The 22,572-nt window shown below is 54.1% G+C and overlaps 8 protein-coding genes across 8 annotated transcripts; 3 read left to right on the top strand and 5 right to left on the bottom strand.

The window, feature by feature from the left end:
* Window positions 1–228: 228 nt before the first annotated feature.
* Window positions 229–2,646, top strand: CORC01_11761 (uncharacterized protein; the record flags this gene model as incomplete). The annotated part of the gene is made up of 4 exons (XM_022623383.1): window positions 229–426; window positions 519–825; window positions 876–1,744; window positions 1,798–2,646. Coding segments are annotated over 4 exons (2,223 nt in total), but the record flags the coding sequence as incomplete, so codon positions are not given.
* Window positions 2,647–4,273: 1,627 nt separating this feature from the next.
* CORC01_11760 (uncharacterized protein) lies at window positions 4,274–4,827 on the bottom strand (the record flags this gene model as incomplete). Its single annotated transcript, XM_022623382.1, has 2 exons — window positions 4,274–4,527; window positions 4,758–4,827. 2 exons carry the CDS (start codon window positions 4,825–4,827, stop codon window positions 4,274–4,276), a joined length of 324 nt encoding a protein of 107 aa, XP_022470135.1.
* Window positions 4,828–5,347: 520 nt separating this feature from the next.
* On the bottom strand, window positions 5,348–6,214 carry CORC01_11759 (uncharacterized protein; the record flags this gene model as incomplete). The annotated part of the gene is made up of 3 exons (XM_022623381.1): window positions 5,348–5,469; window positions 5,526–5,731; window positions 6,174–6,214. The coding sequence occupies 3 exons, from the start codon at window positions 6,212–6,214 to the stop codon at window positions 5,348–5,350; spliced, it is 369 nt and encodes a 122-aa protein (XP_022470134.1).
* A 1,873-nt stretch (window positions 6,215–8,087) lies between these two features.
* Window positions 8,088–13,374, top strand: CORC01_11758 (kinesin motor domain-containing protein; the record flags this gene model as incomplete). Its single annotated transcript, XM_022623380.1, has 2 exons — window positions 8,088–8,151; window positions 8,243–13,374. 2 exons carry the CDS (start codon window positions 8,088–8,090, stop codon window positions 13,372–13,374), a joined length of 5,196 nt encoding a protein of 1,731 aa, XP_022470133.1.
* Window positions 13,375–14,564: 1,190 nt separating this feature from the next.
* On the bottom strand, window positions 14,565–14,962 carry CORC01_11757 (cytochrome b5-like Heme/Steroid binding domain-containing protein; the record flags this gene model as incomplete). Its single annotated transcript, XM_022623379.1, has 2 exons — window positions 14,565–14,722; window positions 14,869–14,962. The coding sequence occupies 2 exons, from the start codon at window positions 14,960–14,962 to the stop codon at window positions 14,565–14,567; spliced, it is 252 nt and encodes an 83-aa protein (XP_022470132.1).
* Window positions 14,963–15,868: 906 nt separating this feature from the next.
* On the bottom strand, window positions 15,869–17,175 carry CORC01_11756 (peptidase family M48; the record flags this gene model as incomplete). The annotated part of the gene is made up of 2 exons (XM_022623378.1): window positions 15,869–16,012; window positions 16,111–17,175. 2 exons carry the CDS (start codon window positions 17,173–17,175, stop codon window positions 15,869–15,871), a joined length of 1,209 nt encoding a protein of 402 aa, XP_022470131.1.
* Window positions 17,176–18,085: 910 nt separating this feature from the next.
* On the top strand, window positions 18,086–18,781 carry CORC01_11755 (uncharacterized protein; the record flags this gene model as incomplete). Its single annotated transcript, XM_022623377.1, has 1 exon — window positions 18,086–18,781. The coding sequence occupies one exon, from the start codon at window positions 18,086–18,088 to the stop codon at window positions 18,779–18,781; it is 696 nt and encodes a 231-aa protein (XP_022470130.1).
* A 392-nt stretch (window positions 18,782–19,173) lies between these two features.
* CORC01_11754 (methyltransferase) lies at window positions 19,174–20,602 on the bottom strand (the record flags this gene model as incomplete). Its single annotated transcript, XM_022623376.1, has 6 exons — window positions 19,174–19,320; window positions 19,386–19,848; window positions 19,912–20,179; window positions 20,263–20,342; window positions 20,404–20,420; window positions 20,492–20,602. 6 exons carry the CDS (start codon window positions 20,600–20,602, stop codon window positions 19,174–19,176), a joined length of 1,086 nt encoding a protein of 361 aa, XP_022470129.1.
* Between the last annotated feature and the right edge of the window lie 1,970 nt (window positions 20,603–22,572).

Below are 22,572 nucleotides of genomic sequence, written 5' to 3'. Positions count from 1 at the left end.
ACTGGCCCAGGGCCCATAGCCTCCCGGTCGAGAAAGAGTCAAGGCTCCCTGTCAGAAAACAGACCGACCTGCATATCGAAGCAACCGAGGGGGCCCCCATGTCAAGTCCAAGTCGAGCTTTTTTTCCTCTTCTCCAGTCGGGTTCCTCCACTGCATAGGACATATATAGCCTCACTGCTCGACTTCTTCGTCCAAGGTGCCATTGTTTTACTATAGCGTGGGACCTATAGTTTCCCTGTCCTTGGCTATAGCTGTGCCAGATCTACTCCTGACCTGTACCAGCTGTCATCTATCTCTCACCCTCAGAACCCTGTCTCCTCCCTCTCAATGGCTCACATCGCAAGCTGCATGCTCGATGTTGAAGGCGAGTCCGCCAACCCGCCGTATATAGCGAAGCCGCCCTCCCCACTACCCCCAATGGACCCGGTATGGACATCGCTCTTTTATTCCAACTACCTACACGTCCTCTCTGTCCTTGAGCTGTCCTTTCGCTGACCAAGTTTTTGGGATTCTCTCAGACACAACAAGCAGCATCATCATCAACAGATCACAAGCCCTTCGTGTGGAGGATGCACCACCCGGAGACCCGGAAGTACCAGCTCTTCCCAAAGGACCGTCAGCAACGGCCACCAAACAAGAGCCTCGACCCCGAGCAAGCCTTCGCCCTCGCCATGGGACAGAACGACAAGACAGAGAAGCTCTGCAGCAGCAGTAGCGGCTCACTCCGGCTGCGCATCAAGGAACACAATCTCATTAGACGGCGCAAAGTGAGCATTCCCGAGTTGGGCCCCATGACGACGGTCCAAGAAATTCCCATGGATTCACGTAAGTGCCTGCCCTTTATCTTTGGGTCGCACACACCTGACAAGCTGTAGCCACTATCCCGGGGCGCCCACCGCTTCATGAGAGATCCGTCAGCGCACCCGGACACCACATTAAGCCGCACCAGTCGAACGGATCCGTCTCATCGATTGCCGCAGCCGACGCCGATAGATCTGGTTACACGACTCCGGCTCGCTCACCGGAACGACACCAACGATCCACCTCCGAAAGCCAGACTCCCCGCCAACCCACCTCACCGAAGCAACTGGCACCTCTCGTCATCCCTACTCACATTGGCAACGTGCCTCGTCTTGCCAGACAAATCTCCCACAACCGCATGCGATCCGGCAGCACCGACCAAGACTCTGTCCAGTCTTCTTCCCGCGCCGATGATTCACCTAGATCACTTGCTCGAACTCCGTATACGCCCTTGACCGCTTCTACGGCCCTCACGACTCCGCTGTCCGCCTGCCCTACTTTCCTGTCCGCTACAACTCCCGTATCCGCTCCTATTATGGAGGAATGTAGTTCGACGAAGCTTTGGGAGATCAAAGATGCAGCTACTCCCGTTCAGGCCAAGAACGAGAATTCGGCATCACCTGCCACCGATGGTACATCAAAGTCGTTCATTCACAGCCACCGGAGGGGCCAGTCCGAGTCTGACAGTATTATGGACCGGGGACGGCCACGGAAGCGAAGTGATGTGCGAAACAACAACGGCCACCTTCTTAAGCGAAGCTGCTCAACACGCAACAAGAGTGCTGAACGTCGGGCTTTCGAAGAGCTGCCCAGTGGATGGCGAGCCGGTGATGCACCCAGCCACATTGAGCAAGACGAACTCTCAGCTTTGCAAAAGCAGGCCTTTGGACAAGTTTCACGGTTTGAGGTGCTGAGGAAGGAGGATGTCGAGTTCCTTTCAAGGGTAAGGGTCGTTCTGTGCTTTATTTAGGAACAGAAAGCTAACAGTATGCATAGGAACTTCGTCAGCTCGATGAGCGAACTGAGTATCTACGCCGCACCTACAACTCTCTGCGAGCTGGTCGGCGCAATTTGCACTCTCGCATCTGCCAGTACCTCCGTTCTCCTCGTACGGCCAGGTTCAGCACAGACTCGATGCTCAAGCAAGAGGAAGCTCTCGCTGAGCTCGACACGTCGATTGACGACTGGGTGAACAAGCTGGAACAGGCGGAGAACCGTCGCACACGGGTACGCCAAAAGCTTCTGGAACATGTCGCTGCTGCGGCTACTCTCCCCACTCCCGCCGCAAAGGCCGCGAGCGAGTCATTGCAGCTCGCCATGGGCATTCGCCCGCCTCCACCAGTGGGTGTTGGAAACATCTCCACTCCTCCTCGAAGCCCCGCCAAGAACTCCTTCTCTGCGCACACTGCTAGCAGCTCCCCTTCACCAAAACGGGTCGTCGCCCAAGTTCCCAGCACGATTGTAGTGCAACCCGTCATCGAGGAGTCTCCTGTTACCTCGGTTGACAAGCACGCTTCTTCGTTCAGTCACCGTCGCACCGGCATGGAAAGCATCCGCATCTACGCCGACAGCGACGTTTACGCTCTTCTGGCTGATGTGGAGAATGAAATTACCAAGATGAGCGCCGCGGCGAACCAGGTTGAAGCCACTGCGGGCTTATCGGATGACGAGCAAAAGGAGATCCATCGGGCTCGTAGCCATGAGGCTCTCAATGGTCTTGTTAATGAGAAGCCCACCGACGCCAAGGACACCGTTCCGTCTCCTCGCGCGCCTTCCCCTCCAGCCAAGGATAGCCCGGTAGACGGCGAGGCTATCTTCCTCACTAGTGCCGTCTTCCGAGGCTAGGAGCCAGGCGGGTTCAGCTCTACCCCATCTTATTTCTCCAACACGGCAACAGCACCTATTCTACATTCCATTTCATTTTAATTTTTGTGTTTCGAAATCGTTATTCATTTAACGCTTACGCTCCCTACGTCTTAAACGACTTCACGGCTGACCCATTACCTTCCTTTCCCGAGAAGCGCTTTTTCTTTCTTGTTACATTACCATTACCGACTTGATACCCGTCCGCGACGCTCTTTTTCTTCTGTTTTATTAGCAGTTGTTTCACGTATCGGCCGTTGCCACGCTACCTTTCCCTCACAGCATTGTCGTTTCCTTATATCACAGTTATACATGTATGGTCATTTACTGGGGTTTGGTGGCGCAATCTTTTTTCTTATGGGAAAATGTCTTGGTCCTGGTATGGACGGACAGCCATTTCTTTTCATGTCACAATACCGATTGTGTGTAAACTTGTAAGCTAGATCATCATGGTCAGTGGCCGCAGTATGTCATCTGAACCGCAAAATCCCTTCCCATGGAGGAAGCGACAAATTAGAAATAAACCCCAAAATCCACTGTAGCCATTTCTGCAAGATATCAAACATGATTTCACGGTGGTGCTCATGACCAAGTTACTATAACAGGGTTTATAGGTCTTTTCTTTTTCCGTTCGAAACGTGTTCATTCTTTAACGCCCATCTATCTACACTGGGGGAAGTACTAGATATGGATCCCATTCTTCAGGGACCTCCCAAAAGCAAGGTTCGACCTCGCACTAAACCTTATGACTTAGATGAGGCGTACCTTATCTTGACTGAACTCCACCGCCTGCAGGCGGGTCAAAAATAATTAAAGGATTGTTCATCCACCTGAAAGTAGAGTTTAAATCAGTTCGTTGTGCTTAATTACGCAAGACTGATATCGTTCCAACAAAGACGGATGGTTGATGGTGGTGGTGGTGGTTGTGGTGGACTAGTGGGCAATTTGATGGGTTCAGAGCATGGGCGATGCTCCCCGTTTGACTACCGTTTTGCAGACGATACTTGTGTCACGCGGGGGAAGGGGAAGGGGGGGGGGGGGGAGGGGCACACCTCGTCTCGATAATTTATCTCGAATTTCGAATGCTACCATAGCTTGCTTCCCTCTTATTTGAAATCTGCCGAGTTTGCCTGAGTTTCCGGATGAGATGGAAAGGACAATATATGGCGGGCGGTTGATCCGACTGGGGCTGGTAGACGCTATCGTGGAAGCGAACAAGCCGCCGCCGCCGCCACAAAGGGCGCCAATGTCATCTGACGTGATTAGTCGCATCCATATCTATTATTTTTGTCCAAAGTCAAAGCGAGTTTAAGGAACGCCAAGCGGAGCATAGCGTTTTCGGATCACATCATGTTTCTACGCTAAGGGTCGGCGTGACCGATTCTTGGAGACATACTTTCAAGTGTACGGATACACGTGTGTGATTGCGTGTGTTTGTATGTGTGTGAGATAAGGTAGAGAGCGTGTGCGTATAAGAGATAATGATGATTGATTCCGGCGTGGAGTTGCAAACGCAAGACGGATTAGCGTGCTGTGGGGCGGTGACGATGTCGCCATGAGTCGCCCTGGCGTCGCTACGACACGGCCAAATCTGGTTTGTAGATTAATATCAAAAGCGGGCGGTCGACGGCGGGCGAGCCGCGAACCCAGAGCCATCAGGGCGCTGAAGGTTCAGAGGCGACAGGAACGCGATGGGCGTCCGCGGGTGTGGACGTTGCAGCCCTGGCAAGTTGCGCGCGGCACTCGCTGTGGGGCGAGGAGGACCACCTCCACCAGGCGTGGAAGAGACGGGAGAGTAAGGTTGCGGGCTGCCGGTGCGCTTGCCAAGCAGCGGGTATATCAGCCAGGTTTTAGGGATGTTATCTGGTCATTATGTTGCGATGTTGTGCTCTTGCGCTGTTGCACTGCTACCTTAGGTAGCGGCCCGTCTTCAAATTGAGTCTTGGTGTCAGAGCAACCTTGCGGCTACTACGGTGGCGTCTGCCGATCCCCAAGCGCGGGCACCTACGACGGGTGTACCTGGAGGCAGGAGGCGGTCGTTCTCTTTTCTTCGACGTGACATGACGGCACAGAACGCCATTGGTGCAACATACGGATGCAAATCAACATAATCCGGGGGTGGCGATTCGCAGCGCGCCCGCCGCCCGCTTCGGGGAGGCGCATGCGCCGTTTTAGAACCGTTACTGTCCCAGTGCAGAAGAAACGGCTATTACAGAACTCAAAAACCCCCGCCCTCCCTCGTTCAGTACACTTACTGCTTCCTCCCGGGAATTTCTTCGCGAAGGGGGGGGGGGGGAAAAGAAAGGAACGTGATCAATGGTGTCGCGCGCGCTGCCCGCATCCGGTATGGATGAACCAGGGGATTTGGTGTCTGCCGGGGAACTTCGAACACACCCATGTCGGTTCGCTAGTGACAGGCTGAAGAAATGTTCTAGCCAAGGGGGAAGGGGCAATTGCCCGTACCAAAGTATACGGCGATCGCCGTTTGGTTCTAGTTCGTTGCTCGTGATGAGGGAAGAATTCGCCTAGAGAAAACCGCGAAACGCTAGCGTTGGAAACAATAGAGTCCTATTTCCTTTTTTTTCTTCCCGTTTCGTTTCGTTCGCGTTTCTAGTTGCCGCATTTCTCGTGAAGGTTGGCGTGCATGCAAACGGGTGGTCGCGTTCGGCAGACAGACGGTAGGTCAGTCACAGACAGATGGCCGGAATATCTGCCACCCGCGCGAGGTGGCAGAGATGATGGGGAGCTGTTGCGGCCGAGGCGGGGTTGCGAATCCGACGTGGCTTTTGATGGTGAGGTTCTTCGCTGTTCGCGTTATCCGTCGTGTAAGTCAAGTTGGCGGGCATGTGGCGGGGCAGAACTTCTAAAGGCTTGTTCTGGAACACTGGGGCCGTTTCTTGATGGACCGGGCCTCGAGTTGCCCGGGTCCGAGTTGATGAAGCGCAGGGCGCCCCTCTGTGTCGCTATGCCTCCGTCACCTCCCGGGCGTTGTATCCGGTCCGCCGGCTCGAGTTGAGCAAGGGATCTCGAGCTTCTGAGACGGGGCGACACGAGGGGCGAAGGGGTTCTAGAAGGGTTTGGCACAAGGTTAGTGGGGAAGGGGGGTTTTACCGGCCTTTCGTGCATTCGCGTAGATATATCTCGTTCCAGATGGGTGGAGGACGGTAACAAGAATGCTCCTCCTTCAGAGCCACCCAAGGCTGACACGCCGTTGGTTGTTTTGTAGATCCATAGTAGTATGGGCCCTCTGCCCTTTAGGGGTTGTTGATGGGTGAAGGGATCAAGGCAGGGCCTTGTTGCTTGCGTCTTCATGTACCGGGGCATGTCGCCGACTATGCAAGCATCGGATTGGGGATGGGGGGTAACAGAAAGCCTTGTCTGCAAGGTTATCTTCGGAGTTTTGATTCAAGACCCGGGGAAAGGGGATGTGCTCCATCTCGGGGGTGTGTTAGTCGTCGCAGATATAGAGGATCTCTGTTCACCGGATGGGCTCACTCGACCTGCCTAACTTGGGAATAACGTCGTATACAAGCAGGTCCGACTGGTTCATTGCCTTGTGCTGGTTTCTGCATGTTCAAACCGGGGATGGACGGAGCATTCAGAGAACCCTCAATAGTTGGCATAATCCTGTGGGTGAAGGCCGTATCAAGAGTGGCGTACGGATACTTGGGTGCCACATCATCTAGGACGCCACTCTAGCTATCTTCGCGTTCTCTTCGAAGAGCTGCAATTAGGCGCACATGGTTCAAGAATCAAAGAATCAAAGACTCAAATTGTGCTCCCAACGCGGAGTGGTTCTCCGTTCTCTGAAAGATGAAGAGACTCTAGCCCGGTCCGCCGTGATGGTACCGAAACGACGATGCGACTTCTATCTGTCCAAATCGCGGGTCGAACGAAAAAACCAAGTGAGGCTGGAGTGATGAGAGCATTGAAAAATGGTGTAGCAGGAAACCTGCAAAGGTGCATCGGTGTGGCCACATAGCGGTAATTTGGTTGCTGCTCAGTTCAATGTTGGACCTTGTAAGTTGGTTGGATGTACAGTTACTAGCATCCAGCTTTTGTCGAGTGGCCCTTAGGCCGAGAATCATCGTCGACTGGCCCATGCTGGCGCGTGTAAGCGGTTAAGGCGATCTTAAGATCATCAAGACGACCCCACACGCAAGATAACCGCATTATTTTTGTTGACTTTGACAGGGATTGGCCAGGTGATGGTTGGCGCCACAGAATGGGATGAACATCTGCCAGGCGGAAGGCGGTACGCTTGCAGATACGTAGATACTGGGAGCTGAGCTTGCGAGACTTCAGGGCGGCGAACCGGAGTGATTGACTTAGATCGAGGCGAGAATGGTTTCGCCGCAGCAACACATTACTGGCGCCAATCACAAGGCATGCTAAGACGAGAATCCATACGCAAATGTTGAGGGATTGCCCGAGGCACTTGCGTTCTTGAGTTCCTTGGTTGTTTCAGCGGTTGAGCCTCGCTGCAACTTGAAGCACTTGTCGGAGTAGACAAGGCGGGGGATGCGAGGTCATATGGGTATGGGATGAGAGCAAAAATAATCATCGCCTTAGTTGAGCAGCATGCAAGAGCTTGTGGGCGATGAATGTGCATATACAACCTATATCAAAGGATGATGTTGGTTGTCTTATGCATTGCAAGGTGATGTCTGGCAGCAGAAAGAACGAGCTGACGCGCGCCGGGACCATGGTTCGCAGGACTTAGTCATCTGCCACAGGCACACTATGCACCTCACCAAACCAAATATTGAAGGCGATCACCCCGCTGAGCGGATTGGCACGTGAAGTGACCCTGACCAAAGCTAATTTCCGGCCCAATCAGTTCCCTGCAGAGGGCCGTCATGCGGTGCGCGACCGCGTCCTTCCGAAATTTGTTGACATCGAAGTACTCCGTACCTCTCATTTCGCATCCAGCTCAACGAAAGATCCCTTTTTAGTGCTACGCGATCACGACCCTACGACGCCGAAACGAGTCTGAATTTGTGCGAAAAAGACGCTCCAGCGACGACCGGAAGAGTGCTGTCTGCTGTCCGTCATCGGACGCAACCGCATTGTTTGCGGGGCCCCTGTCTGCCTCATTCCAAGAGCCGGTCTAAGGAGCACCTCACCACCGAATCGAAAGAATCCCGCTTGACGATCCCCGGGATTTGCCCACCGAGACCCCCCGCCCCCTCCGACGCGCGGATGATGATCTAGGGGCAGCTCAAGAAAGTGCTGTCAACACCGCGAGCAGACCATACGTGGACGACGTGAGCCTAATCGCTGTTCGGTCGGAAAGGGTGGCCGAGCCGACGCCTGTTCGGACGATATCAACAAGTAGGCTGTGGCTGACAGCCTGCCATCTGCACAGCTGGCAACTTCTGCCTTGAAGTTGGGTGGCAGGTGCCCTCAAACCAGTCGCAAAGATGCCTCCCGCCGGTGGTGGAAACATCAAGGTGGTGGTGAGAGTAAGACCGTTCAACAGTAGAGGTAAGGCTCAGAGTTGTGGTGTCTTTGCGTCCCCTTAGAGGGGCGCGCAGAAGAGAATAGGCAGATGACTGAATAGCTGACCACTATGCAGAGATCGATCGAGGCTCAAAATGTATCATCGAAATGAAGGACAACCAGACCGTCCTCACCCCGCCGTCTGAAGCTCACGCGAAAAATGCAAAGGATGCCGGCCAGAAAGTCTTCGCCTTCGACAGATCGTACTGGTCGTTCGACCGAAAGGATAACCATTATGCCGGCCAAGACAATCTTTTCGACGACCTTGGCCAACCCCTTCTTGAGAACGCCTTTGGCGGTTACAACAACTGTATCTTTGCCTATGGTCAAACAGGTTCCGGAAAGTCGTACTCCATGATGGGATACGGCAAGGAAGTTGGCATCATCCCAATGATTTGCCAAGACATGTTCAGGAGGATTTCAGCCCTGCAGGAGGATAAGCACTTGCGGTGTACGGTTGAAGTCTCCTACCTCGAGATCTACAACGAACGTGTACGAGATCTATTGAACCCAGCAACGAAAGGAAACCTCAAAGTTCGAGAGCATCCATCAACCGGCCCATATGTCGAAGATTTGGCAAAGCTGGTCGTTGGCAGCTTCCAGGAGATTGAACACCTGATGGACGAGGGAAACAAGGCCAGAACTGTTGCCGCAACAAACATGAACGAGACATCAAGTCGAAGTCACGCGGTTTTCACCTTGATGCTCACCCAGAAGAGATTCGATCCTGACACTAAGATGGAAATGGAGAAGGTTGCCAAGATTAGTCTGGTTGATTTGGCTGGTTCAGAGAGAGCCACATCAACTGGTGCTACGGGTGCTCGATTAAAGGAAGGTGCAGAGATCAACAGATCACTGTCTTCCTTGGGCCGAGTCATTTCAGCTCTGGCGGATATTTCCGTGGGGAAAAAGAAGAAGGGCCCCGGTGGACAGGTTCCGTATCGAGACAGTGTTCTCACGTGGCTGCTCAAAGACTCGCTGGGCGGAAACAGTATGACGGCTATGATTGCAGCCATCAGTCCAGCAGACATCAACTATGACGAAACTCTCAGTACACTGCGATACGCCGACTCTGCCAAGAGAATTAAGAACCACGCGGTCGTCAACGAAGATGCCAACGCCCGAATGATCAGAGAGCTCAAGGAAGAACTTGCTCTGCTAAGGGGCCAGCTAGGAGGAGGAGGTGGCGGAGCAGGCGCTGCTGGAGGAGCTGCTGGTGGTACTATCACGTCAGAAGAAGTCTATCCGGAAGGCACACCTCTGGAGCAGCAATTCGTGTCGATCACGTCTGGTGACGGAGCCGTGAAGAAAGTCTCAAAGGCCGAGATTGCTGAGCAGCTTAATCAGAGTGAAAAGCTGTTGACAGACCTCAATCAGACCTGGGAGCAAAAGTTGGCAAAGACGGAGGAAATCCATAAGGAGCGAGAGGCTGCACTCGAGGAACTCGGCATCAGCATCGAAAAGGGCTTCATCGGACTTTCCACTCCGAAGAAGATGCCCCATTTGGTCAATCTCTCGGACGATCCGCTACTTGCTGAGTGTCTCGTGTATAACCTCAAGCCAGGGTTGACCACGGTTGGAAATATGGACACCAACGCTGACAACCAAGCAAATATCCGTCTCAACGGAACTCGAATTATGCATGACCATTGTGCTTTCGAAAACGGACCCGACGGTACTGTGATGGTCATTCCAAAAGAGGGCGCCTCTGTCATGGTCAATGGCAAACGGATCGAGGAGCCTAAGCAGCTGCACTCCGGTTATCGTGTCATTTTGGGCGACTTCCATATTTTCCGCTTCAATCATCCAATGGAGGCCCAAAAGGAAAGAGCAGACAAGAACCTGTTGCGTCAGTCTGTTACGGCTAGTCAGTTGCAGACTCTTGAAAAGAGTATGCCAACGCCAGCAGTCAGCCCTCGACCAGGACACGAACGAAACTGGAGCAAGGCTGGTTCAGATTTTGGCGACAGCCGGCCGGATTCCCCAATACCCTTCCGTGCTGGACGTGACAATGATTTCATGTTCGCAAGGCGCGAAGCAGCAGAAGCTATACTGGGGCCGAATCAGAACCTGGCCAGCCTCACCGACGAAGAACTCAATGCTCTATTCGAAGGAATCCAAAGAGCGCGCGCCGAACGTGTCAATGGTCGCGATGGGGATGATGACACGGAGTCTGTCACTTCATATCCTATTCGAGAAAAATACATGTCGACTGGCACAATTGACAACTTCTCTCTCGATACCGCCCTCACTATGCCTTCAACTCCGAAGCAAGGTGAAGTAGACGACAAGTTGAGAGAAGTGCGAGAGGAGATGCAGTCTCAACTTGACCGGCAGAAAGAGGAGTACCAGGACCAGCTTAAGACAGCTGAAGCGGCCAACGTTGAAGTGGAGGAGATTAAGAAGGAAAAGGTCAGGATGGAAGAGACCTTGCAGGCCCTTAAGGAGGACATGCAACAACAACTGGAGGTTCAACGTCGTCTGTTCGAGGAAAAGCTCGAGAAAATGGATCCCCTGAAGAGGCCAAAGGCGAATCCCAAGCTTTCTGACGAAGAAATCGAAACCGCGAAGCAAGTCGTCAAGCTTTGGAGGACCAGACGCTACGTGCGGATGGCTGAAGCAGTGCTACAGCACGCCTCAACTTTGAAGGAAGCGCAAATCATGAGCAATGAGCTTGACGAAGGTGTTGTCTTCCAGTTCACCGTCGTGGACCTCGGCCATTCCCTCTGCTCTACCTACGACATGGTCCTTAATGGGCTGACCGGTGAAGGAGACGATATCGCCCTCGAAGAAACGCAAAAGCCATGCATCGGCGTGCGCGTGGTCGATTACAAGAATTCTGTTGTGCATCTTTGGAGCCTGGAGAAGCTGCACGACCGGGTTCGGCAAATGCGGCAAATGCACCAGTATCTTGACCAGCCAGAGTATGCTCAGCATCTAAGTCTCGACAACCCGTTCATCGAGACTTGCATGCCGCAGTATACGCTCGTAGGAGAGGTCGACGTTCCCCTGAAGGCTGTCTTTGAAAGCAGGGTTCAGGACTTCGCCCTGGATATTCTCTCTCCACATACGTCCCACGCTATCGGCATGATCAAGCTTTCACTGGAGCCATCGCACGCCAGAGCGCCATCAAATACGCTGAAGTTCAACGTTGTGATGCACGAAATGGTCGGATTTGCCGAAAGAGAGGGCACGGAGGTTCACGCTCAGCTTTTTATCCCAGGGGTTTCCGAGGAAGACGGCATCACCACAACGCAGATGGTCAAGGATTTCGATGAAGGACCCATTCGTTTTGAGAGCGTGCATAGTATGAGCGTTCCTCTTTTCAGCCCACAAACTGTCACCCTCAGAGCAGCCATCTTCGCTAAAGTTTCACCAATGCACCTGGACAAATTATTGAGCTGGGACGACATGCGAGATGCTGTACCATTGTCTCGAGGGAAAGGCAAAGGCGCTCGCATCGCCGAGTCACAGTTTTTTACCGAAGAGAAGCACGACGTGTTGGCAAGGATACAGATCCTCGAGCTGAACGAAGAGGGAGAGTACGCACCCGTCGAAGTAGCACAAACCAGTGAGATGGACGGCGGTACTTTCCAACTCCACCAAGGACTCCAACGTCGCATTGCCATCAACATCACGCACAGTTCCGGTGATGCTCTGCCCTGGGACGACGCGATGAATCTGAGAGTGGGTAAGGTTCAGCTCCTCGACCAGTCAGGAAAGTCGCCAGACATGACTTCAACGTCCCCTACCATCACCCTCAAGCTAGCCAACAAGCCTGCCTTCCGTGACAACGCCAACGGCACTCGAAGCATTACGCTGACTGGCCAATGGGATTCGAGCTTGCACAATTCGTTACTCCTGGATAGAGTCACCGCGGATAAGTACCGTGTTCAGATGACGATTGCCTGGGAAGTCAGCTCCAGCAAGTTCGCGGAGCCGATGAAGTTTGCGATGCACGTCTGCTGCCAGATCATGTCAAGATCTTGGGTGCGACAGACGTCAATGTTCTCCTCGCTGTGGCAAAGCGTCCGGTTCGTTCATGCAACGAGTGGCATATTCACGCTCTCGATGCGCCCGGCCCCCATCAAGAGAATAGGCGACCTGTGGCGGATGAGCAGCCAACATGACTATGTTAAGGGGGAAGAGCAGCTTACCACCTGGACTCCTCGTGGGGTCTCCCTCGTGAGCGACTTCATTCTCTCTCGCAAGAAGAGGAAGCGAATTGCGGAAATTGGAGCGGTGCAGACTCTCCTCAAAAAGATTGGTCTGCCAGAGCCAAAGTTGAAGGCGGCGGAGGAGGAGACATTAGGAGAGGACCTCCCCCCCCAACCCTCGTATCAAAATGACGATGATGACCTGTTGAATGACACACCAGAGAGCTCGCAGGTGCCAGAGGATGACGAACTTCTCAATGGAGACGGGCAAGAAACGCCGCAACCAGAGGGGGAGACTGATGTAGCGCAAGCACCTCAGGAACCAGAGATACCAGAGCGAGAGAAGCAGATCCTTGAGAAATGCATCAAGCTCTGGAACAAGTATCCTGATCCGCTACTGCAGATTCTCAGCCCAACAAACACTGATCCACCTACGGACGGCTCTGCGCCGGAGGCATCCGCTCCGCCGAGCTTGATCCCTACCATTATTCGAGTTCCGAAGAACCCAAAGGTGCTGAAGGGTGGGTACCTGCTTATTCCTAATAGCAGCTCCACGAGATGGGTCAAGAGATTTGTAGAACTGCGGCGGCCATACCTGCACATTCATTCTGTGACTGATGGGGATGAAGTGGCCATTGTCAGCCTACGAAACTCACGCGTCGACAGTCAACCCGGCGTTATTGGACTCTTGTCCGGTGACGACGATGATGCGGGCTCACAGACCAACGGCAGCGTCGAGGAGTTCCGCCCGAGCCATCGACGAACTGCTTCTGGACGTGTCATTTCAACCATATGGACAGGCACCGGCACAGGGGGCGCAGCCAACGGCCCTGGTGGTGGCTTACAGAGGTTGAGCGAGCGACTGCAAGCTGGCGTTTTCGCGATTTACGGCACGGACAATACTTGGCTCTTTGCTGCGCGGAGCGAGCGGGACAAGATGGACTGGATCTTCCGCATCGACCAGAGTTACTTCTCGAGCAGCGACAGCGCCAATGGGAGCGGAACCGGCACCCCCGACAGATATGACGACTCTCTCATCGGCGGGTATTGATCAGCTGAACAGCAACGAGCTCAATGAGCGAACCTCTTTTTTCCCAATTTTTCCAGTCTAGAAAGACGAAACCCCAATTTGAAACGACGGCATCGCATGAGCAGTGGGCTGGCTTATGCTCATTTCAACGATATTTTCTCTTTGTTCCGTTTGTATAACGCACGACACGAATTGCAGTATACCCTCTATGGCTTGGAAATTAGGAGCGTGAGGGGAGGGGCAAAAGAGGCGGAGAGGCAAGACAGCCGATAATTGTCTTTTGGGGTGGTTGCTATAGACCGGGAAGACGAACCAATGCACAGGAAAGACGAATGCGGTTCAATGAATGATACAAAAACCTAGACGCAGAAGCAGAGCTGCCCTTGGGAAATGAAAGGGTTACAAATGAGGCCAGCCTGGGACAATGCGCACGCGCACTCTCGTTTTGCTGCCACAAAGGTTGGATCCCGGCTTGTGGCGAGGCGAGGAGGGCTTGCACAATAATATTCTCCAGTCATGCTGCTTTGGCGACTGCACATAGTTTTACGACAATATATCTAATGATTAAACGGTCCGAAGAGGGAGACTTTTTTGAAAGCCACGGGTTCACGGAATGGAAAGGTTCTGGAGATGTGGACATAACCGTCTATTCTGGCGCCGGCTATAAAGCCGTTTAGATGTCACGTCTACCACCTCGGCCAATGCGTCGCGGTATAGTCGTTCAGGTCAACCCCACTCTACAATTCTTGGACGTGCTCATTCCGTCCCCTAGATTGGGAGAATCAGGGTGCCGTTGCTGTCGTGAAATCTTTGGGTTGGTCTCTGAACCAACGTCGAGTGAGGTTGTCCGGACACGCCTTGGACTAGGCATGGGCTTGAGAAAACCTCCGATTCCTACCAAGGAGATCAGGATGATCCAGGCAGTCGGCACTCGAGTCGGTTGACCCGGATGCATCCCTCACATCCCCCCCCCCCCCCCCCCTCCCCCCCCCCCCCCCGCCCCCCCCCCCGCTGTCCACCCCCCCCCCCCCCTCCATATGCAACTCCTCGGCAAGCCACATCCATATATGGATCCCCTCCACTGCGCCAGAGAAGAGCAAGAAATCAAAAAGCAAATGCTCAAGTAAAAACCAACTGGTGCAAGAAAAAGAGGGCAACAGATGGAGCGTCAAACACTACAAATCTAGACAAAGGGAGAAAAACAAAATAAATCACAACTTTGCGCTCTCAGCGACTGTGCCGATCTTGAGCTTGCCGCCGTACTTTTCGAGCACCTTTTCGTTGTGGTACTTCCAAAAGACCTTTGTCGCGTTCTTGCCGGCGAAGCGCTTGAGAATCTTTTCGCCGCCGGGGTGCTCCGATTGGAAGGCTAGTAAGCAAGAATCCATGTGTTAGCATTCGGCGATGGCAACAAGAGAGCGAGGGCGAGAGCGAGAGTGAGAGTGGAGGGGAGGGGGCGGGGTGGTTGAAAGAGAAGAAGCCTTGCGGTGACGACGAAGGTATGGTACGCCTTACCAGTGATATCGTAGACGCCGTTCTCGACAATGAGCCACATGTCCGTCTCGGTCTTGTGCTGAGCGACCTCTTGGGTGGTGAACGTCTTTGACATTTTGGCGGGTTTAGAGAAGGTTAGGTGTTTTGCGTGGCGCGGCTTCGGTACCAGTGTGTTATTGCAAGACGAGTGTTGATGGCTTAGTGATGGATTTCAAGTGTTGGTTCTGAGTGTCTGGTGAGATTCGGCGTCGTGTTGGTGAGAAGACGATGAAAAACGACTCGGAAGGGGGGAGGATTGGTTCGGTGTCGTCGCAGCGGCAATGCACACTGCACTCACCGGTCCGGTACGTGCGTGCGTGCTGGCGCGCGTGGTGTCGCTCGGGTCAACTTACCTCGGCTCATCTAGGCGCGAACAAGGGCGGCGGCCGGGGGACATGATTCGATTCGTCCGCTGCTGATTGGGGGCTAACTCCGCCGGCACTACAAACCTGGAGTAACAAAATGCGGGAGCAAATCACGAGACTCGCATTTCTCATCGGGGGCCAGCCTAGCTGCTTACACTAGATCCGAGGCCCCTGCTACACACGGTAAGGTACCTAGTAGGCTAGTTTACAAGACTACCCTTGAACACCTTAAAGTAGTAACGCAGGCCTTTTCTGGGTGTGTATACTTTCTAGGCTTTTTTTTTTTTTCGCATTACTTGTTGGTCAGCAAGGATGTCCGGGGTAACGTATGGGGTTTGGTCGGGCACGTGGGAATGTGGGAACGGTGCCGAGGGCAAACAGCCTCGAGTGTGAAGGGTAAGAACATGATACTAGAATCTGTTTCAATTGTGCGCAGATCCACAATGATCATGATGATCAGAGATGTTGGTATATGGGATCAGGGGAGTTCTCGGACTAAAGACACAAGAATGGGAAGCAAAATCCACGGGAGTGTCATGTCATGACCCTCCCGTCCAAACCCAGCGCCAAAACACCTAGCTAGCCATGCAAACGCTCGCATGCCATGGGGGAACTATCTAGAATTCTACAATCATGCTTCCCCGATCCAGTGCCCGTCTAAACATGTTGGCAAAGCTGGCGGTCCCCTTGCAATCGCTGGCCTCGAATTTATCAACGGCTTTGGGCATCCACTCCTGATATTTTTCGATTCGATGTTCGTTCTGAGAATCAAATTGTTAGCACTGCTTGGGCCAGCCAAAAGGGAGGGGCGTCTACAGTCATAAGAAACATTGAACAAGATGGGGGATGGTCAACATACCGACGGATGCGTGCTCAACAGCTCTGGTATCTCCTCTGCATGCCCCCTCTTAGCCGCCATATCCATACGCTGCCAAAACGCCAAGGCCTCGCGCGGGTCGTAACACGCCTCCGCCATGAGCATCAGCCCAATATAATCCGCCTCGCTCTCCTGCAACCTCCCCATCGGCCGCGTGAACAAGAGATCCATCAGCCCGGAGCCGAGGTACTGCACGAGTATGATGGCCGGCGGGAACATGCCAGACAGCAACACCAGGCTGCCCAACATGATATTAGGCCCGATGGACGAGCTCATGCGCTCGCCAACGTGCTGCGCGAGGTTGTGCGCAATCTCGTGGCCCAGGACCGCGGCCAGCCCGTCCTCATTGCGCGTCACGCGGAGGATGCCGCTGTGCACAAAGACCTTGCCGCCGGGGAGCACAAAGGCGTTGAGGGTCCCCGGGTCGTCAATGACCCTGACCTCCCACTCTAGGCCCTCGAGCCCGGAGACGGGTATCAGCCGGCGCATGACGCGCGCGACCATTTGCGCGCGCGGGTCCCACGAGGGGAGGAACCGGCCGCCCTGGGACTCGACGTCGTAGATGACGCGCTTGACCTGCTCGCCCGAGACGCTCTCGACCATGGACTCGGAGTAGCAGTTGAAGCGCTTGCGGCCCGAGACGGGGACGGTCTGGACGTTGTAGAAGTAAAAGGCACAGGCGGAGAGGACGGCCAAGATGATGACGGTGTGCGTGCCGCGGGATTTGGCGAGGCGCCAGATGCCGTCGTTCGTGACGAGAGGCCGGGCCGTGCGGAGGTTGTACTCGTTGAGGACTTCGCGGTGGGCGGGGTTGCGGGGGTCGTAGCCGCCGGGCCCTCTCCCCGCGGCCGGCCGCCGGACGGTCTGGGAGAAGGGTCGGGGATGGTGTTGTTGCGGGCGGGAGCTACCTCGTATTATGGAAAACGTGGGGATTCGGGTTTGCTGTCGTGTGGGGAAAGATAGGCCGGCGGGCAGAAGGGAGAGCGACGACGGGTGGTGCACGGCGCGGAGGGCGGGCGGTCGCAGGACGGCGCAGAGGGGGAACATGGCTGCGGGCGCAAAGGCTCGCGCCGGAGGAGAGGGGCGAGACCGGAGGATATATGCGTTTGTCTTTGCCCCGGCGCAAGCACCTTCACATCAATCTGGGGTTGGGTATGGCTTTTGGGAGCGGGATCCGAGAGTGGGCGTGTGAGATGTCGGGAGCTTCGTTGATGCTGTCATCGTCCCGGAGCTCTTGGAAAGAGCTGAGGACGGCGATAACGATAAGAACTGTGGCGTTAGTCTTCGGCACAAGCCACAGTTAGGTTGGCTCCGTTCTTCAGTCTTCCGCCAGGTGAAGGTATGTCATTTCATTGACAAGGATTTAAATCCCTTCAGCTTTCGACTTCTGGTGTCGGTAGCTTCCAACCATTTGGCAATTGAAGCCGCGGCAACTCTCGGTATCTTGCGCTTTTTTTTTTTCACTCACTGTCAAAATTACTTCAATGCCATGAACATTCTGCGAATGCCATCCTCTCCAATGATGCCGCTTCTCACAGCTGACTTCTGGAGTAATTACTGGAGATGCCGGCTTGCGAAGCTAAAATAACCTGTTCCTTGGTTCCGCACTTGCGCGTGGTAGGCTGCTTCTTATCGTATGGGTAGTTATCGTGAGGATTCCTCTAAATGCTGACCTGCTGGAATTAATCCTTTGTCCGCTGCTTGTGATCAATCATCCCCGGCTCCTGACTAGGGTCAGTAACTCAGACCATCAGCTCATGGAGAGATGAATCCCCTCACCCTGGTTAAGATTTTCTCAGTGCTTTGTAACCTTCCGAAGAAGATGGATCTCTTGAATCCAACATCATCCTAAAAGTGGTCTATAAGGCGCCTCGTATTCGTCAATCTCATGAGCCATGCTTTCTCATAGACCTCATATTCCAAATCTCTGATAAGCAGCACCCCCGTCACATCAACAATGGGCTCCATTCCTCTCCCAGATCTCTCTCACCTGTCCCCCTCCGCCCTACCCACCCCTCGCGATTCCCCCTCCACCGAAAAGATCACATCCTCCCTCTCCCTCTACCGCCACTGCGAAGGTGGCTTCTACGCAGAGACAGACCGCGCACCGACCACGATCCCCTCCCCTTTCCCAGCCACGCCCGCATCCTCCTCCTCCTCCTCCTCCTCCTCCTCCTCGGGCCCCCTGGACGAGGAAACCGCCAGCAATGACTCATACTCCAACCCAGCGACGACCCAGCAGCAGAGGCGCGCCCTCTCGTCTGCGATTTTCTATTACCTCACCCCATCCTCGCCCATAGGCCACTTCCACCGCAACCGCTCCCGTATAACGCACTCCCTGCACCGCGGCCGCGGCCGCTACGTCATACTCCATCCGGACGGCGGCGTCGAGAGTTTCGTGGTAGGAGGCAACGTCGGTGCGGGCGAGAGGTTGCAGTGGACCGTTGAGGGAGGCGATTACAAGGCCAGCTTCGTGTTGCCGGACGAGGGCGGTGACAAGGACGCCTCGTCGAGCGAGGGGCTACTGATTACCGAGGTCGCCGTGCCGGGATGGGAGCCGTGTGATCAAAATTTTTTAACGCGGGGAAAGTTGGTGGAGTTGGTGGGTGAGGAAAAAGCTCAAGGATTAGAGTGGTTGATCAAGGAGGAGTAAATAGCATCAGAATGAAATGGACAGGAAGAAAAGGGGGGGAGTTAAAGCTCGGAGGGGCCTGGAAGACCAAGTATGGTTTCCTTTGGTGCTATGCAACAATGTATACAAGTCATGATCGTACAGGCCTCTATGCGCCGCTCAAGACGTGGGTTTCCATCGAGGCCTCGGATCTCTCGCACGCCCACCTGATGCTTGATTCTCTCGTCATGATTTTGGGCCTTTTCGTTGCTCTCTTTTGGCCTTTGTTGAGCCCTTGGCGCGGCCACGTCTAGTCGTTCGTTGATGAGTTTCTCGTGGGGAAAAAAAAAGAAAAAAAAGAAAATCAAACTCCTGCTTCGCCATAAGTATAGCTCGCCCGTCTATAAGAAAGTTCGTTAGATCATTGAATTCGTTCAGTTGGTCATGTCCTTGTCCTCTGACGGACTAGCCTCAGGAACTGCTTCGTCTGGGTATGGTTTGCGGCCCCATACGACCCAGACGTGCTGATACGCGTGTATTTGCATGTTGGAGATGTCTCTGCGCACATCCACCAGAGAGACCTGGCAACAGTAATTAGTCGTCAGAACTTGGTCTTTGGAATGTAACTGCCTTGTGCGAGACATACCTGCACCTCTTCCTGCTTTCGTTCCAACACCTGCGTGAAGAGGGCCATGCTGAAGCCGCTCAGGCCGTCCAAGAAGTTCTGCTCCCAAAGCCGACCAACATGCTTGTGCCTGGGGTGCTTGGCCCAGCCGTTGATCGGGATCTTGAAGACGCGCTGGTGAACGTCCACGAAGCCCACCTCCTGGTACCACTGCCGCAGCAGGTGCGACCTGGATAGCGGGCGGCCGATGAGCTCGCTGGCGTAGTTCATATCGTACACCCAGCGGCAGAGAGGGGCATCGGGCGCGAGCGTGTCATCGTCGCTGACGGCCTCAAGGTTGAAGTCCTGGGACTCTAGCCAGCCGCCCGGGCGGAGGGATTCGAAGGCCTGGCGTATGACTTCGTTCTTGAAGTCGCCAAAGGAGCCGAGCAGGACGCGGGTGTGGATGTAGTCGAACGGGTCAGGCCATGCCCACGATTGTGCGCTAGGAGCAGAGGTTCAGGAAACAGTGGACCGAATACCATTGTTGGGTGGGATCACAACTTACGCGTCTTCGACATAAAAGTGAACGTTGGGTGGGACGGCATTGCTTTGGATCGGCGACAGGTCGACACCGATGATGCGGGCCTCTGGGTACACGTCTCCCATGTCCATGGCCCAGGCTCCCGTCCCTGTGCCGACGTCAAGAATCCGTTTGGGAGTTCCCTCGACGGCGATAGGGGCGAAATGTAACCTGCCGCTGAAGAGATCCGTGAGTGCAAGCGATTGGAGGTCTAAACGCTCCTGCTCCGCAGGGTCGTTGGGGAATACATAAGCTGTGTGATTGTTGTGAGCCTCCCCGATGAGAGCCGATTGGGGGGTGGGGGTTGGGGGTGACGGGAATCTATTGAAAACTTACAGCCTGCTCGATACGCATGGTATGTCCTGCCGAAATGTCTGGGAAAACACTCGACGTCGTCGGGCAGTGATTCAGTCTCCCTGCACCAAGGTTGTTAGTCGGTGTAGATGAGGCTAAGGCAGTCCTGGTGGCAGGCATTACCCCTCATGAGGATCGGGCTGGTGGAGTTTGTTAGTGACATCGGACGAACAGTAGATCGATTCAAAATAAGGGGTCCAAATTAACGTACGTCAACTTCGATGTGGCTGTCGTGCAGGGATGACTTGTCGGGGATTGCCTCAAATGTGAACTCGAAACCATGAAGACGACCATCGGCGATGCCTGGTGGGTGAAAGGACATGACTGGGGGTCTGCGACTTGAACAGGGAGACACAAGAGAGAGGCGAGCTCGCAGGCGGGCCTCGCTGGAACAGCAGTGAGTGCGCTATGTATGCCGGAGCTTTTTATGAGCTAACACTGACGGAATCGGAACGATGGTGTTCGATTGCGGTCGAGCACGAGCCTCGTGGAAGACTCGATGGAACGAGTGGATGTGGTTGTCTCAGTTGCTCGCGATTATCGACGAATCCTCGGAACAAAGGAAGAAAATCTATTGGCGTTGTTCTTTGCAACGCTGCTCTGGAATATGTGTGTTTCGAGAACCTCAAGCGATCTTGGTTGCTGATGCAGCCGCCTCCTGGTACTAAGACACTGGCGAACTACCTGGGAGCGGGGGACGATTCGAGTATCAAGAATGGAACGACCGGCCGGTATAGATAGTGGGAGATCTGGAGTCAAGGAGATTCGCAAGAACAGCGGCAAATGAGGCGAGCACCAGGCCAAGTCCCGACCGGGAAAAAAAAGTTTGGATTATTGAGCGAGATCGAGGTGGTCAGGTGGACGAGGGGAGGAGGGGAGGGGGAAGTGTGTGGCCTTTGTGTATCTCTGAGTGAGTTTGAGTGAGCGCGCCATGGACCCAGACAGCTGGGTCGGCCTCGGTCGGTCTGAATCCGCGAGGGCGGGAAAGGCGGGAACGAAAACACGGGGAGAGCCAGACCCAATGGGTTGGAACTTGGGTTGGTGTGTGTGTGTCTGATTGTTTGCACTGGTATCCGTATTTGGTGGTGTTTGTTTGACTGACTGACGCGATACCTAAGACCCCGGTGACCCTGGACCCTGGGACTTGGGAATTCTGGTTCGGCGCCCCCCCCCTTCCCCCTCCCCTCCTGCTCATTCATTAGTCTGTGGTTATTCCTTTTGGGTGGTGGGTGTTAAGCTTCTCCCAAAGTCACCCACTCGCTGGTTGCCAACCCAAGGATTGACAGAAAAGAAGCCCCTTTGAGAAGTTTTGACTTTGGGGCCTGGCGCTTTCTTCCCCGATTTGCTACCGGGTGTCGGGTCGTTCTCCAGTAGGGGAGCAGCAGGGGTGGAGAAGACGACGAGCAGGTGGCCCTTTTTTGGGGAGGGTAATCGGCCGATAAAGGGGGAATGGGGGCGTTGAACCACCGGGACTGTTGACTACTTCTAGGAGTTATCTTGTTTTAATCCCGCTTTCTCTCGTTTCTTCTTCCGTGTCATAATTTGTTGCGTACACTCTTCCAAGTTTTATCTATCTCGTTGTGTGGGCTGCTGCATGAGGAGGAGACCAAAAAGCCAAGGGGAAATAGCAATAGATATGCATGGTGTATGTATGTGTGATGCGCGAATATCAGAACCAACGCAGTTTTCTGGCTCGTCCGTATGCAAACGGCTGCAGGAAGAGGAAAAGTGTGCCACGGCTGCGGGAAGGGAAAAAATAACTCATTCGAACGTGGATCGTGGTTCAAGAAGGAAAGTAGACCGAATCCCAATCGACTAATGAGGATCCATCGTTACCTCGGCCGCAAACCCGCCAACAGCTTCACCACCAACCGGAAATCTTTCGAGGGAAAAAAAGGGAAGAAAAAAGGGATAAAAAGATGTCAACGTAACATCTGACACGAGGGGGAAAGAAAGACTCCATGTTGCTCGGAAAGATGGACAATGTCCAACACCACCACCACCCCTCAAGGATCACGACTGTATGCAGCCATGCGGGCCACCACATGCGGTGGGAAGCTGCGCGAGTTGGTGTCTGGCCCAAAGACTAGATAGAATGACAGGACGTGATTTGCCTATAGCAGGTGGGGGGAAGAGCAGCAGGGGTAGCATCGGCTCACATACACACAGAGACGAGTGACTGAGTTCTCAATGTCTTTTTCCCCCATCTACTGTTCTCGGCCAGGCGTTTGTCAGTCAACGAAGATGCCTCTGGCAGTTACCCTGTCGTTCCATCTCTCTTTCTTATCTCTC

Source organism: Colletotrichum orchidophilum (genome assembly GCF_001831195.1).
Source record: "Colletotrichum orchidophilum strain IMI 309357 chromosome Unknown Scaffold_132.1, whole genome shotgun sequence".
In the NCBI taxonomy this organism is placed as follows: Eukaryota; Fungi; Ascomycota; class Sordariomycetes; order Glomerellales; family Glomerellaceae; genus Colletotrichum; species Colletotrichum orchidophilum.
Note: the sequence above shows the minus strand (reverse complement) of the source record. Positions and strands in the feature narration are given on the sequence as shown.